Source organism: Tauraco erythrolophus, chromosome 7, assembly GCF_009769465.1.
Source record: "Tauraco erythrolophus isolate bTauEry1 chromosome 7, bTauEry1.pri, whole genome shotgun sequence".
Taxonomy (NCBI): Eukaryota; Metazoa; Chordata; class Aves; order Musophagiformes; family Musophagidae; genus Tauraco; species Tauraco erythrolophus.
Window position 1 is genome coordinate 6,616,636 of NC_141471.1, and position 14,273 is coordinate 6,630,908.

Genomic DNA, 14,273 nt, shown 5'->3' on the forward strand with positions numbered 1-14,273 from the left:
TTATCTCAGGTACAATATAAATGTTAAAATATTCCCTTAGGGAACGGATGCAAGGGGCCAAACTCCCCACCGATGCAAACCGGCACGGTGCCAGGGCTTCAGCCAGGCGACAGCCACGGGGACATGCACTTGCAGGGACGGGATGTTCAGTGGGTCGGGGGTTGTTTTTTCTTCCTTTTTTTTTTTTTTTGCATCCATCACCTTCAAAATTCAGGCTGAAGGAACTTTGTGCCTCCAAGCTGCACCCACGAGGGGAACTGCCTGGCGACAGCAAGCATGCTCATCAGAAACACCCATCGGGCTTCGCTTTGCTTTATCGGCTGCGCGAAGATGCCTGGAAATGAAGAACCAAGGGCCACCACGTTGCTTCCAAGACACTAAAAGGTGATTAAAATCTACATGGTAATTTCTTGCTATAACTAGGCGTGCCGAGCCTGCCCTTTCTGCAGGCCCCTGCTTTACCCTTTCACCTTAAAAAGATGCTCCCGGAGCCTGAGGAAGGGACTAAGGTCTGTTGTAACAGCGAGGCAGTAAAACAACAGTGATCAGATAAAAACGTTCATCTCCATTAGGCTTTTTTTTTTAAAGGGAAAAAAAAAGAAAAAAGCATGTGTTTTTGGAATATTTTGAAGGAAGCCAAGGGAGCACGGATGAGGCAGCTCCACGGCAAGGCACACCGCATGAGAGCATCCCCACCCAAGGGTCCACATGCAGCGTTACAGCCGGAGATGCTCCTGCTCCGGTTATCACCAGAGTCGGACACTCACAACTCCACCCCACGCCTGCCGGCACCCAGAGCCCACATCCCAGTAAGTCAGCACCAAGCATCAAAAGCACCGTCCTCCTCTTCTCCTTTGGGTTGTGCTAAGCTTTATTTCACGTGCACCCAGGCACCTTCCTTAAACAGGAATTTCACAACAGGGAACTGCTTCAGGTACGTCAGCACCAGGGTCAGATTGTTAAGAGCCAAGCAGGTGAGCGTCATCCAGCGCAAATGCAGTAGGTATCTGAGAAAATGCTTTGCCCCAGGCTTAAGAATGTGTTTTAGCAGAGACTTTCCTATAAAAATAAAAGTGCCTGATAATTTGCGGGTGCATGTGAAAGCCAGGGATTCCGAGTTCAAACTTTTGTGCACCCGAGAGCTGCCCCATAGCCACCGAGCTGAAACTGGATACTCCCACCACGAGAACTCAAGGACAACTGAATTTCTCAGCCTGCACATATACGGGGAATTTGCATTCTTAACCCATTAATTACTCTCAGGAACCAAAGTGGCAATCCAAATGCCACCGTGTTTAAGTTGTCATACCTGGGAAAGAAAAATAAAGACTCGGAGAAACAAGTGAGCCGCACAGGTTGGGTTGCCATATATCAGTCATCCCAGGAGTGAACTTTCCAGGACAAGGCTACCACCGAGGTAACCACAACTCTGTGCTTTGCTGAGCAGCCACATCTCAAGTCAACCATAGTTTTCACTGCTGAGTACAGGGATTCTGCAAATCCGCGCAGCAGCACACGGGTCTGAAGCGAAGCAAATACTTCCTCGTGCTTGAGCACCTACAGAGCTCACAGGTTCTTCCAAGACCAGTACTACAGTCTCCCTATGACTTTAATAGTGTAAAGCTGAGCTTGCTGCCTCAGGGAAAGGCCTGTGCATCAACTGCAAAGCTTAAATGCCTTCCTTTCCCAGAAAAAGAAAGTATCAATGGCAAATAGTAACTGGAGAGGGGAGTTTGCAGAAAGCTCAGCCAAACAGCAGCAACAGCCACCCATCTACAGAAGTAAGCCAGAGACTGCAAAACATGGGAACAGCACTAAAAGGCCTTAAAAGTCCTGAAACATTCTCATTTTATGAAACGCTTTTAAAAAGTCACGAAAAGGAGACAGAGCTTGATAGAACATTTCTTCACTTCAGACCCACGGTTGCATTCCTTCCTCCCCAGGAATTCACAACTGTCTGCACAGGTAAATTATGTATAAGCAAAATATTCTTAAAAGTCAAATTTTAAAAGTTGCAAATGTTACACAAAGCATTTTAAATAGGTAACATTGGGGGAAAGAAGGGTCAGCCGCCTAGATTGACCATTTGATAGATCAGGCACAAATGGAGCCAACTTTATCCCTTTCATCCACTCAAAGGCTTATAATCTCACACCTTGGAGCAATAAATTAGGAAGAAGCATTACATTAGCACTACAGATACCACAGAGGAAATTTAAACTTTTGCTACCATTTAGAAAACAAGTCCTCTAATGGGAAAAGCTTTAAACAAAAAAAAGGTAGAGACAGTCACAGCACCCAACACACTACGGGGCAGTGTCAGCTACCTTAGACTTTAAACGACAACCTTTGCTGCTGTGGTTGGGGGGGTCATTCAGCACATGCCTGGGATTTTGGATCGGTCTGGAAAGTGCCAGAGACACACTCATCTCTCCCAGTTTTATGTTTATTTCCCTGTAAAACCGACAGCAATACATTCCATTTCCAGCTTTACTGCAGGAGGAGGACGAACGCACTCCCTCTGCTCCCGTGAGCCCCTTTTTCTTCTTCCATAGTCACACAAGGGTAGATATTAGACATGAAGAGTCAAATTCAAAATCCATGTCTTAATTTGCACGAGTATCTACTTAGATGGAAAATTAATGTAGCTCAGATTGTAAAGCGCTGCATCTTCTCGTGACCGTGCTTTATCCTCTTTATTTAAAAGAGGTTTATGGATATATGGATCTATTAGCATGAGTCTGAGACAGGAGAAAGAAAACAAAATGATACCTTGGGTTTCTTAAAATTAACAAAACATTCCATTTTTCTCAGCAAATTTAATTCCAGGTGGACAGAAAAGGATAACAGGGTGGTCAGAGGACTGGTCGTGGACCCCAGACGATGAGGAGCACCACTCTCACCCTGCCACTGATTCCCAAGACCTCCGAAAAGTGACTCCCGCCACAGAAGAGGTGAGAATACCTCGTAAACTTTTGTTACATCCCATAAATTATGTGCTATAGAAACAGGATGCAAACATCCACAGATACAAGTTTCACTTCTAACAGCTTCTGTGCAAACATTTTAACTGGCTCATTTCAGCTCCTTAATACACTCCTTCTTCCCAAACCCATCACTGAGCCAAAAAATGGTGCCTTCAGGTCCCGGTTGCCTCCTGCCCAGTGCCCTCAGGCAGCCCTGCCCACACCCAGCCCTGCACCCTCCTCTGAGCTACCTCCTGCCCGCAGAGCTCCCCTAAGATCCGAAACCGAATCTGCCATGAAATGACACACCAAGCTGGAAATGGCAGAATTATTAATGAGAAACGGGTAATTCGCATCTTCCTCCAGCCGAGCACAGACAGGCTCACTCCTTCTGCTGTGTTACTTGTATATTTAAATTTAACCTGTAAGTAAATTTATTTACTTTTTTATTTAAATTAACCCGTACGCACGAGCCGGTCTCCACTTGCGGGTAACCCAACCTAAGAGGAATGGATCTTCTCTAAGAGCAAAACCGCACCAACCACCTCCAACAAAGTCACCAAAAGAAAAGAAAAAAAATACAAAAATCACGTAAGATAGCCAGAGCACACTACCAGGTTAAAGCCTGATTCTACCCGATAACAGAAACACTTGCTCATGCAGCTTATTTTTTTAATATAGGTACAAAATCTTTGGGGTGACCTCGGGTGAGCCATTTAGGGAGCACTTGCAGATGGTAACATTTTCTTGTGCTTGGCCCCTCCACTCGGTGTTTTTTGGAGCAGGGACCTTCTCTCTAGACAAACAGCACTTTGCGAAAGAGAAGCCGTATTTTTCAAGGCACCTAGACATCACTAAAGTATCTTTTTCTTAAGTAGTGTGATGGACCAATGCCACATGCAATAACATCATCAGAGCAACAAGACTCGAATACTGGCAAAATAAGAGGCACTTGTGTGCTGGAGGGAAGCACGTTATTATTTTACAGTGTACACTGACAATCGCTGCTCTTAACTTTTAGTTTGAATTGAAGCTTTGCCGTTGTAAAGGATGAAGATGATAGAGAGAAAAGAACATGAAATCGGTGAAAAAGACCAATGGTTATATTCAAATCGAAGCATAAAATGTGCTGGGTCTGCAGAACGCTGGCAGAGTGTTTCATCTTTAATTTACTTCTCTGCCCCTCTGACTTCAGTGGCTCCAAGAAAACTTATGAGGAAGATTTAGGGGCAGGGGAGGAGCAATGTATATTTTTTTAATATACCTTAAAGAAACAAATGACTAAAGGGATACAAAATTATTTCAGAATGAAGCAATAATGAAGAGAAGAGATCAGACATTAGTTGCTCCTCAACGGTTAATGGAGGGGAAAGGAGAGGAGAGCTTATCCTGGTGAAGGCTGCAGCCACAAACACCTCTCCTGAACACATCCAATTTCACTGATGTGAAAATCTCCACATGAAGGAACAGGCGAAAAAGAGCTTAAGTGGGAACAGGGTGCAGAATGCCAAGTGCTACACTGAATAATTCAGATCCAGGCAGCAGGATTGGTCAGGCAAGAAAAATCACACCCCCCTGCTAGTCTTAAAATCAAAGGCCAAGGAGGGATAAAAGGGAAAGACAACACCTCTTTAAAGCAGAGATTACGCTCTGCGGTTCCCATTTCCCAACTTCCCACAATGTTTTGTTACAGCAAGAAGGAGAACGCCGGATCCCGGGTACCACGGGAGCGCCAAGGCATGGCACCGCGCTGCCCGCAGCTGACCAGAGAACCTGGAAAATGCTGCCGTCTTTTTGACACCACTCCTTCAGCCCAACAGCACGAGAAAGCCAACTCTGAAGCAGGTACTGACCAACCCTGACTTCTAAGAGTTGCCTCTGCAAGACCTTCTCAGTGCGTAAGTAGTAGTCCTTTGGTTGTCAAAGCTGCCCATAAGGGTAAGACCCCATCGAGGCTTTCACTTGGGTTTGTTTCAATCGAGTTCTCTCTCTCTGCCTTCACCCTTCCCAAACTACACCATGCTTCTTCAGCAGCAGCTGACGAGGTTGGATACATGGATTTCCAGGTGAGGGATGGGAAGCACCATAAGCCCCTGGTGCTGGGTACGGTACTCCCTGGAGAAGGGGCATCCAGTAAATGACCTTGCCTCGGCCACGCACAGCCAGAAGCAGGGGGGTTATCAGTCGCTTCCGCAACTTTTAGACTACAGCTACTAAGTTAAGCTGGAAATAACTGTCCTGGGTGCGTTTGGTAGAAAGGTGCTATGTTTTATGGGGTTTCAAAGATGCAGTGCTACTAAAATTCCGTTTAATTCTGACTATTCTAGTGCAGCTCCACATGGCCAACTACCATTAACACTCAATTTTAGAAATGTATCTAGAAGTAAGTCCTGAAATACGACAGCCAAAACACCTTCTGCTACAAGTCCAAAAAGTGGAGTAACTTTGATTTCTATTTATTTTATTTTAAAGTTGACCTGGCTTTCTAGGAACAGACACCATGTGGACAGAGCACACAACTACATCTTTGCTGGGTGCCTGGCCTCAAACCATCTCTTCCACCCACCTCCTTCACTTTTGATAAATTAAGATAAACATCCCTTGGTTCATTGTACACCTGCAACGCTTCTGCAGAGGAACCCAGACCATGGACAGGCACGATGCAAATCACAGCAGCAGGATTCCTGGGCTGGTCCTAACGACAATCCCGTTATCAACGCTCCAAACGCTATTCCTCTTCCAGCTCAACCTGTGTCCTGCTCCCCAGAACTGGTGAAGCCAGGAAACCCCTCTGGGCTGATCTGCAAGGCAAGGAGTAAGTGCGTGATGGGGAAGGAGGGGTGGGGGGGGAAGGAGAGAAGAGAACAAAAACAACCAAAAAAAAAATTAAAAAGGGAAGGAAAAAAGTGAGGCTGGCCTGTTTCTTTCTTCTCTCCCATCTATTCAGTGGCAGCAGGGGAGGTCTACAACTGTTGCGTCATGTAAAGCACAAAAAACCTGACAAGCGTGTTTTAGCTGACGGAGACCAGAGTGGACAGGAGGCTGGTGACAGCTCGAACGCGGGGAGTAAGAGACCTCTGCTTTAATTAGCTGTTTCTTACTATCTCATCAAGCGAGCAGGAGCGTTACAGCCTGGATGGGCTGCTCAAAGACACCAGAAATGGTAGAAATTTCAGGGTGTAAATACTTCAGTTAACTACCCAGGCTCAGGTTAGACTCTCACTCCAGTCCAGGGATACTGAATTTTTAATTTACCCTGCCCGATCCACAAAAATCTACATCAAAGGGGAGGTACAGAAGGTGTTTTGAAATGGAGGGGGTGGGGGGGGAAAAGAGGGGGAGTTAAACCCCAGGCTGTGCAGGACCTGGAGAGGTGTTTATAAATAATGCCACTAAAAATAATACACGGTGCACTCGCATCTCTAACACAGCATTTTCTTATCCACAGAACTGTGACAATGGTTATCTCAGTGGTATAATTATCTAGATTTGACGATAGATTAAAAATATATACATATATCTATCCCAAACACCTGTTCAAGAGTTTTGTGTTTTTAAAGGCCATTGCCATTAACCTTGGGCCACGCACTTCATTGTGTTTAATTAGCAAGCTAATGAAGCCAGTTTTATTCCCTTTCTCAAGCACAAGAGGATAAATACAAGACAGTGAAAAGAGGAAACCAGATCCATTTGCAGCACAGTTCATTGCTGCATGACATTACTTAAACTTGCACCAAAATAAAAGTAATGTAATGGCTCAGGAAAACGTGCTAGCAATGCGTTCTGCAAGACAAATCCTTTTACACCTTCTGTATTTTCTAAAGCTCATAGATTAAAACATGATTTCTGAACATTTGGGCTGCAGAGAATTTGCAAACAAAGGGCTAGAAATGAACATAATGTTTTCCTCAATGAATCCTCAGTATTCCAAAAATTAAGCATAACAGAAATATTTTTTTAAAAAAAGAATAGCAGCCCGTGCCTGCTTTGTTACAGCCAGCCAAGGTAGCGATGAGAAGCATCAACAATGGAGGTCAAGCGATTTTCGAAAAGCCCACCACTTTCGCACAGTCCTACCATGTACCACACAAAAGACACACTCCAAGCAAAGCCCAGCGCTATGAATCCCAGCAACACATTGCAACTTTGGGTATTTGAGGTTGTTTTTTGGTTTGGGTTTTTTTTTTTTTTTGACTAAACAGCTTTAGGAAAAACTGGACAATAAAGATCCCGTTGATAAATATCGCAAATATCACAAGAAAGGCAAAAAAAGGCTTCAAAAGAGAGGGAGGGATTTACAGAATTGCTAATGCCCTGATTTAACGATCCAAGAGGACCTTTCCAAATAAACAGAATTATATTCATTTCGGGGGGGTTCTTTATTGTATTTTCAAGGGAGAGACAAAAAGTCAGCGTAGGTATGCCCTAGCAGATTATCCTTTTCATAATGCGATGCATTTAAGAAGCTTCCAGGGTTAATTTTTTTAAAGCAATTGCTTTTTTTCCCCCCTCCCCTCCAGCTTAGATTTCTACCACTCCATGCACACAGCCACAGGATCAGGTTAAGGAATAAAATCAAACGAAACAAAAACCCAACCTCATACCCAAAACAAAAACAACAACAAAAAAAATCCCACCAACCCGGAAGCCATCTCTTTTATTGAATCACCCGAGATAAAAGGATTCCAAGATATATGGAAAGAAAATACATTGACCATAAATCTCCTTTATGCACATAATAGAATTTTCCAGCCAAGAGAGCTGTTGTGATGATAGCAACGCCGAACACCACGGATACTGACGGCACACACACACGCACGCACACACATACATACCCCCCACCCCCCCACCCCCCCCTCGCCTGCTTCTTCCAAAATACCTGCTCTCCCTCAGCACTGCTATGTAAATACAAGCCCGCACAACCCCCTTCCTAACACATGGAAACAAAGCTGCGTACAAGTGTCCCAGCGATCGGATAAAAAAGCCCAAGCCGCCTTTGCTCGCCATCCAATTAATTTCATTTTTTATTATTATTTTTATTGCCCTCTCGCTTTTTCATTGCCTTCCCCCCCCCCCCCCCCGCCGCCTCACACTTTCGGTGTGACTTAAAAAAAACAATTAAGCGATGGCACTGTTTATAATGCCAAAGGCAGGCGGTGGCAGTGCATATTTAATGGGCACTCGGAACAAAGGAAGCCCGGCTGCAGGAGCGCCCCGGGGCCGGCTCCGCCGCCCGCTCGCCCCGCGCCCCGCGCCCCGGCCCCGCTGGGCAGCCCCTTCCCCGGGGCTGGGGCGGGGGGTGGGAAACACACACACGCGGGGGGAACACCCCCCCACCCGCTTTGCAATACAATGAAGCGGCGATGGCAAAGCCGACGGGAACTCCCCGGCTGCCCATCGCGGAGCGGGGAAAGGGCACGGCTGCAGCATCGCTGCCTCCCACACCCTGCCCCCGGGAAGCCCTCGGCCACAAACAGCCCCCCCGACACCCCCCGTACACCCATACACCCCCACCCGGGTCCGGGGAATGGAGGTAACGAAACAAGTCACTGCCCAGTGCCGGGGCGGGGGGCTGCAGGCTCAGCCCCTGCGGGGGGGTCGAGGGGCTGTGGTGACTCTGCATTGGGAATGGGGGGGGGGGGGGCGGGAATTGCTGCCGCCTCGGTTTCTCCTGGGAAATATGAAGGAATAATAACAAGGAATGGGAATAATGATAGTGGGAAAAAAAAAAAATAAAAACCAGGAGGGAAAGTGTGGAGCGTGGAGACTTCCAGCGTGCCCGCGGTTTTAGTCCTGGGGCACAGGGAGTCTGACCTCTTCCGTCTCCCGACGGCTACAGGAGGGGGCACCACTCTGTGGACCACCCCCCTGCCCCGCGGAGCACTGTCCCGGTGCCCCCTCCTGCCCCCCAGGCCATGCCCGGGGTTTCGGTTAACTTCCACCCCGCGTCCCTCGGCAAAACGCGCACCCCGCAGGTTGGAGCTGAAGTCTGGGGCGGGCCAGCCCGGTTCCACGAAATCAACGGGATGAAGAACACACAAAATAAACACCCTCCCGCCACAAAAGCCTCCTCCCGGGGGACGTTCCCCCAGGCACACACGCCGCCCCGCACACCCCCTTTTCCCCCAACTTTCTCCCAGCTCCCCCCAGCGCCAGCCAGTCCCGAACGGCTCGTTTCGCGTTACGAAGCAAACCCCGACGGGACTGCGGAGTCCCAGGGGGATTGAGGGGGGATCGATGGGGTCCCATTCGAATGGGGGGGGGGGGCTCCCCTTCATCCACCCACACCCCCCCCCCCCCCCCCCGGGTTACACAACCGCAGCCCGGCAGGAGCGGGACGCACACATGGCCACTACCTGAGCGGCTCCGCACCATTTCGGAGCAACTCCCAGGTCTCCACCCGCTGCTCCCAACTTCTCCCTCCCCCCCACCCCCACCCCCCCCCCCACTTCCCCCGCCACCACACACACACGCACTCCGGTAGCACCCGCCCAGAAGTAAATGCCCATTTTTTGTAAAGTTTCCTCGATATCGCGCCGTGTTTACATTGCCATTAATTCCCACAGGCTGCCTGAGGGGAACAAAAAGCAGCACGGGAAGGCTCGTCCTGCGAGCAGGGAGAAAACGGAGCGGGGGGTGGAGGGGTAAGCGGTTGAAAAGAAAAAAAAAAAAAAAGAAAAAAAGAAGGAAATTAAGCAGATGGCAGCGGTAGGGTTATTCCCCAGTTTGCAGGCTCGCTGGTTGCTCTGCTCTGTTTTGGAAGGTGGCTGCAAGTAATTGCACGGCCCATTCAATTCTGCATTTGGAGAAGCGACCGTAAGCCCGAGCCGGAGGTAAACACGCAGAAATGCACTTACCTGCACAGAAAGTTCCACAAAGCAAGGCGAAAGTCAGCCACGAAGCAATCATATTCCTTTACTTTTTTTTTCTCCTTCGCGTGCCCCTCTATCCCCAAGGGAAACAAAAATAAAAATAAAAAGATCGAGAGAGTGAAAGAAGGGGAGAGAAGCGAGGCTCTGCCCTCTCTCTCAAAAAGAAAAAAGAAGAAAAAAATCCTGGGGAGGGAAAAAAAAAAAAATAAAAATCGGATTTAATTCCTTCGCAGTTGCAAAATGTATCCAGTGGGGAGGAACAGCCCCGCAGCGCCCGGACGGTTCGACCTGCTCCTGCCTGGCCCCGGCGTTTGCTCCGAGCTCTCCAAGAGTTTCTTTCCCTGGGCTTTTGTGCTGGGAGCGCGGCGTGCACCACACACCGACTCCCCCTCCTCCTCCTCCTCTTCTCCTCCTCCTCCTCCTCCCAACCCAGCCCCTCCGGCTCCCCCAGCAGCAGCGGCGAGCGCACACGCACACGCCCGCGTGCGCGCCTCCCCCCCCCCCCCCAAGTCCCCGCGCAATGCACGCGCAGCCCCGTGCAATGCACGCGCAGCCGTGTGCAAGGCGCGCAACAACATTACACCCCCCCATCCTCCCCCCCCCCCAAACCCCCAACCCCCTTCCCCGTGCAACGCACACGCGTTCCCAGCGCCGGCGGCGAGCGGGGCGGCGGCGGCGGCAGCGAAACTTTGCAAGGTTACCGACCCCGCGTCCAGCGCGGCTGCGGAGCGGCAGGCAAGAGCCCGCGGAGGAGGCGCGGAGCGGCGGCGGAGCCGGGGGGGCTGGCGGCCACGGGCCGCGCCGCGGCATCGCGGGCTGCGCGGGGCGCGGAGCGAGGGGGCGGCGGGAGCAGAGGCTGGGTCGGGAGTTCCCATGCACGGGGGAGGGGACGGACGGAAAAAAAAAAAAGCGGGGGGTGGGAAGAGGAGGTTTGTCGTTTTTGGTGTTTTTTTTTGTTGTGGGTTTTTTTTTTGTTTTGTTTTTGTTTTAATAATTAAAAAAAAAAAAAAAAACCTGAACCGAGTCCAAAATGGCTTCTAAAAAAAGGGAGAAGCCGAAGCGGAGCCAGCGGGGGAAACCCGGATGTTTGATACAAAGAGGCTGGAGGGGGGCGGAGCGGCGCGGGGGCTCCGCGGCCGCTGAGTGGGGAGCGGCGCTGCCCGTCACGGCCGCGCCCCGCGGAGCGCCGCGCACCGGCCGCGCCGCCCCCCGCGGGGAGGCCCGGGGGTGGGGTGGGAGGGTAGGGGCAGGGGTGGTGAGCGGGGAGAGGTGGAGGATGGAGGGGCGCGGGGCGAAGCCGCCGCGGGCTCTCGGGGAAAGGGGGCGGCCGCCGGGAAGCCCCCCGCGCCCGCCGCCTTCACGGGGGAAAAGGCAGCGCGGGCCCCCCCGGTGGTAGGAATAAACCGTGTCCTTGCAAAAAAACCCCAAACCCTCCTTTTCCAGGCTGGTGAGAATGTGTTTTCCCTGCTGTGGTCCCGCCTGCCCCGCAGCCCCCTGCACCCAAAAAACGTCCCTTGCCCCCAAGCTGTTGCAGGAGCGGTGGCTCAGGGACAGTGTCCGGGGGTGCCAGGGCTGAGGAGGCACCTCAGCACAATCAATTTTCAGGTCGTTTCAGGGTTAATAAGATTTTCTCTATTGCCAGGGTTACAGGAGTTGAACTCTCTCCGCAATTTATTTTAATTATAGCTAAATAATACGGCGTTAGGCAGCACCGAAGGAATCTTAAGGGGAAGGAAGAGGAAGAGAAGATGCTGAAGTTGGGTCGTTCCCAAGGCTTTGGGGCTGCGAGGTCCACTGAGTCATTGGGAGAAAGGGCTGCGGCACGGACGCTGCGTGCCGGCAGAGCTGGCGTGCGCGGTGGGGAATCGCAGGTCAGCTCTCGCTAATTCATCCGATGGGGAGTAAGGCTGAAAATATTTCTAAAACCATTTGCTTTTTCCTCTGGAGGGAGATAAGAGTAAATATGAATCATTCTTTTAAAAGTTTGAGAAGCGTTTTGTTCCAAGAAGAGGTACGTATATTTTTTTTTACGGTAAGAAGCTCGCGGGAAACTTCAGGAAGCTTTTATAAGAGCTTGTAACCGCTTTGAAGCTCGAGACTTTTTTTATATATGTGTAGTGCTTGAGTAACAAGGTCTTAACTGTGAATGGGATTCCTAGGTGGAGTTGTAATAAACTGATTAATAGGATCATTCGTGGTACCATACCTCATTCATACGTTTGCTATAAGTAAAGAGGAATACGTCGGCAGGAATATGGTGGTTGTGACTTTAAACACGAGACCCTTGGGGGGAGAAGCTACAGCCAGCGCGGGCAGTGCGGTTGGTAAAGCTACAAAAAACACTCAAGAAAGTAATTTTTGCAGCAAAAATGAGCTCACGAATAGCTGCTGGACAGGTCTGTGGCATGGAAAAAGCGAGGTAGGTACTGTCCCCCAGTTAGTCAAACCACAAACGGAAAATAAGGAGACGTGTCTGTCGAAGGGATGGGTCAGGGATGATCCCTATTTATTCAGAAATAAGCACTCACGAGTAGGGTTTGGGTATTTTTTTAATCTGGAGGCAGTGAGGACTGATTTTGTCACCGGACACTCGTGGGACAAATCACTGAGAAGGCCACGCAGGGTGCAAAAGAGATTGCAAAACAGCAAAGGAGGAGTAAATGTCTTGGCCATGGGCTGCAGCAGCTCGGGGTGCATGTGGAGCCGCAAGAGAAGAGATAAATAATGGGTCAATATTTCCTATAAGGCTGCTTATTTCAGTCAAAAGCAAGTAACAGGTCAATATTTCTGCTTATTTCGTTTGAGGGGTAAGTTCCTAAACAGCTACCAAGTGGCTGAAATATGGAGAAACGTGTAGGGCGATAAAATATGACCCAGTGTTTCACTGTACCGGCATCCCCCTGAGTAGCTAAAATGAGATGTTTAGTTCGTACCGAGAAAATACTCATCCTCGGGCGCGGGCGGCGTGGCTGACGTAGCGATGGCTCGGGCTGCATCCCTGCCCAGGCTGAAGTGCCTCCTGGCCAGCACCGCTTCTATTTTTAATTGCTGTGCTGTGAAAAGCCCCGTTTCACCCTACCTGGCTTCGTGCTTCACAGGCGGGGACCTGGGAGGACGTTTGTCATGCGGCTGTCATCGCTTTTGAGGAAACGGGCCCAGGGCACTTCGGACGTTGTCCTAAAGCCACCCAGTAAGGCAGGTGTAGCGTGGCCCTTCGCGCTTGGACAAGCGTGCTGCTACGCGGGGCAGGCGACGCTGCAAAGAGCAAACCACCAGAGAGACGGACCCAGGGCAATTTTTGCCCAGGGATAAGGCATAACTCCGAATTTTCATTTATTAATCACCAGGGTTGCAAGTCCGTCTTGCTTACATTGTTTCAGAGGGAGGTGTTTACCCTCCTGAGAAGCTAAAATGTTTTCTCTACTTGCAACATAAAAGCCCAGGGGTGAGTATTGTCGCTGGAGATAATGTTACAGCCTTAGCAAGGTGACACTTAAAAACTTCATCAGCCTCCCAAGAATTTCGGAAATAGCGAGGAACGGAGGTAGCAAGTGCCAAGAGCAGGCAGTGCTTGCAAGAAGTGCCCTTACAAGCAGCGTTTCGAGAGCTTTTCTTTTTCTATTCCCAGTTATCATTAGAGCTGCACAGCTCAGAGACCGTTTTTGAATAATTATACTTAACAGTTGAAAAACCCTCCCGCGCTGAAATAAATTTTAGCTAAGGTGGCCTTGTGCTTTGCAGCCTCATATGACGCTCAATCTTTCTCATGTGACTGTTGTAACAAGTCAAATTCATGTATTTTGATACCCCGCACGTGATAAAGATACTTGGATCACTTAAGCCTGTAGAAAACTGCAGTGCTCGCGTGTCATTTATCTTAAAATCCTATTGTAGCTCTCGTGAAATGTAATTTCTTCAGTGAATGGGAATTTATACTGACAGAGGTGTTATAAAACATGGAAATTACTGGGGGAAGAGGACCCAGCATTTCCTTTATCTCTTCGTGTATTCACTAACAGGAATTTATTTTTCAGCTCGGCGTTGGTTCGTTGCAGCTTACAGAGCTCCGGTGCAATTAAAGGGACACGTTTCCAGTCTTAAGCAAAACCTGCATTACTTGCAACAGGTGAGAAACGTGTGCCACGGCCCTGAGACAGCAAACCGCTTCACAGGCTGCACTTTCCGTATCAGTTCCTAAAGCTGCTTGTGGGAAATCACTCAGCCTAAAGAAACTCCCGGGATCCCAGCCTCCTCCTCCCCGTTTCAAAACGCATGGGTAAGAAAAAACAATTTATATTCATAACCTTGAGTAAATAAACTGTCACTTTAACTACACATTTTATTGTAATTAAGCTCTTCCCAGTAATAACCAACCCACACTATGAAGCGGGTTGCTTAATATAACGGTAAACTAAGTTCTGGGTTGTGAGCAGAA

The 14,273-nt window shown here is 49.3% G+C and overlaps 1 protein-coding gene across 1 annotated transcript in view; it reads right to left on the minus strand.

Moving 5' to 3' along the window:
- The window catches only part of ACVR2B (activin A receptor type 2B), a 98,583-nt gene extending 88,491 nt beyond the window's left edge, over positions 1-10,092 (minus strand). The window contains exon 1 of the mRNA XM_086614709.1: positions 9,824-10,092. Coding sequence (XP_086470835.1) covers positions 9,824-9,875 — 52 coding nt within the window. The 5' untranslated portion in view covers positions 9,876-10,092. The remainder of the gene's footprint in view (positions 1-9,823) is intronic.
- Positions 10,093-14,273: the final 4,181 nt, after the last annotated feature.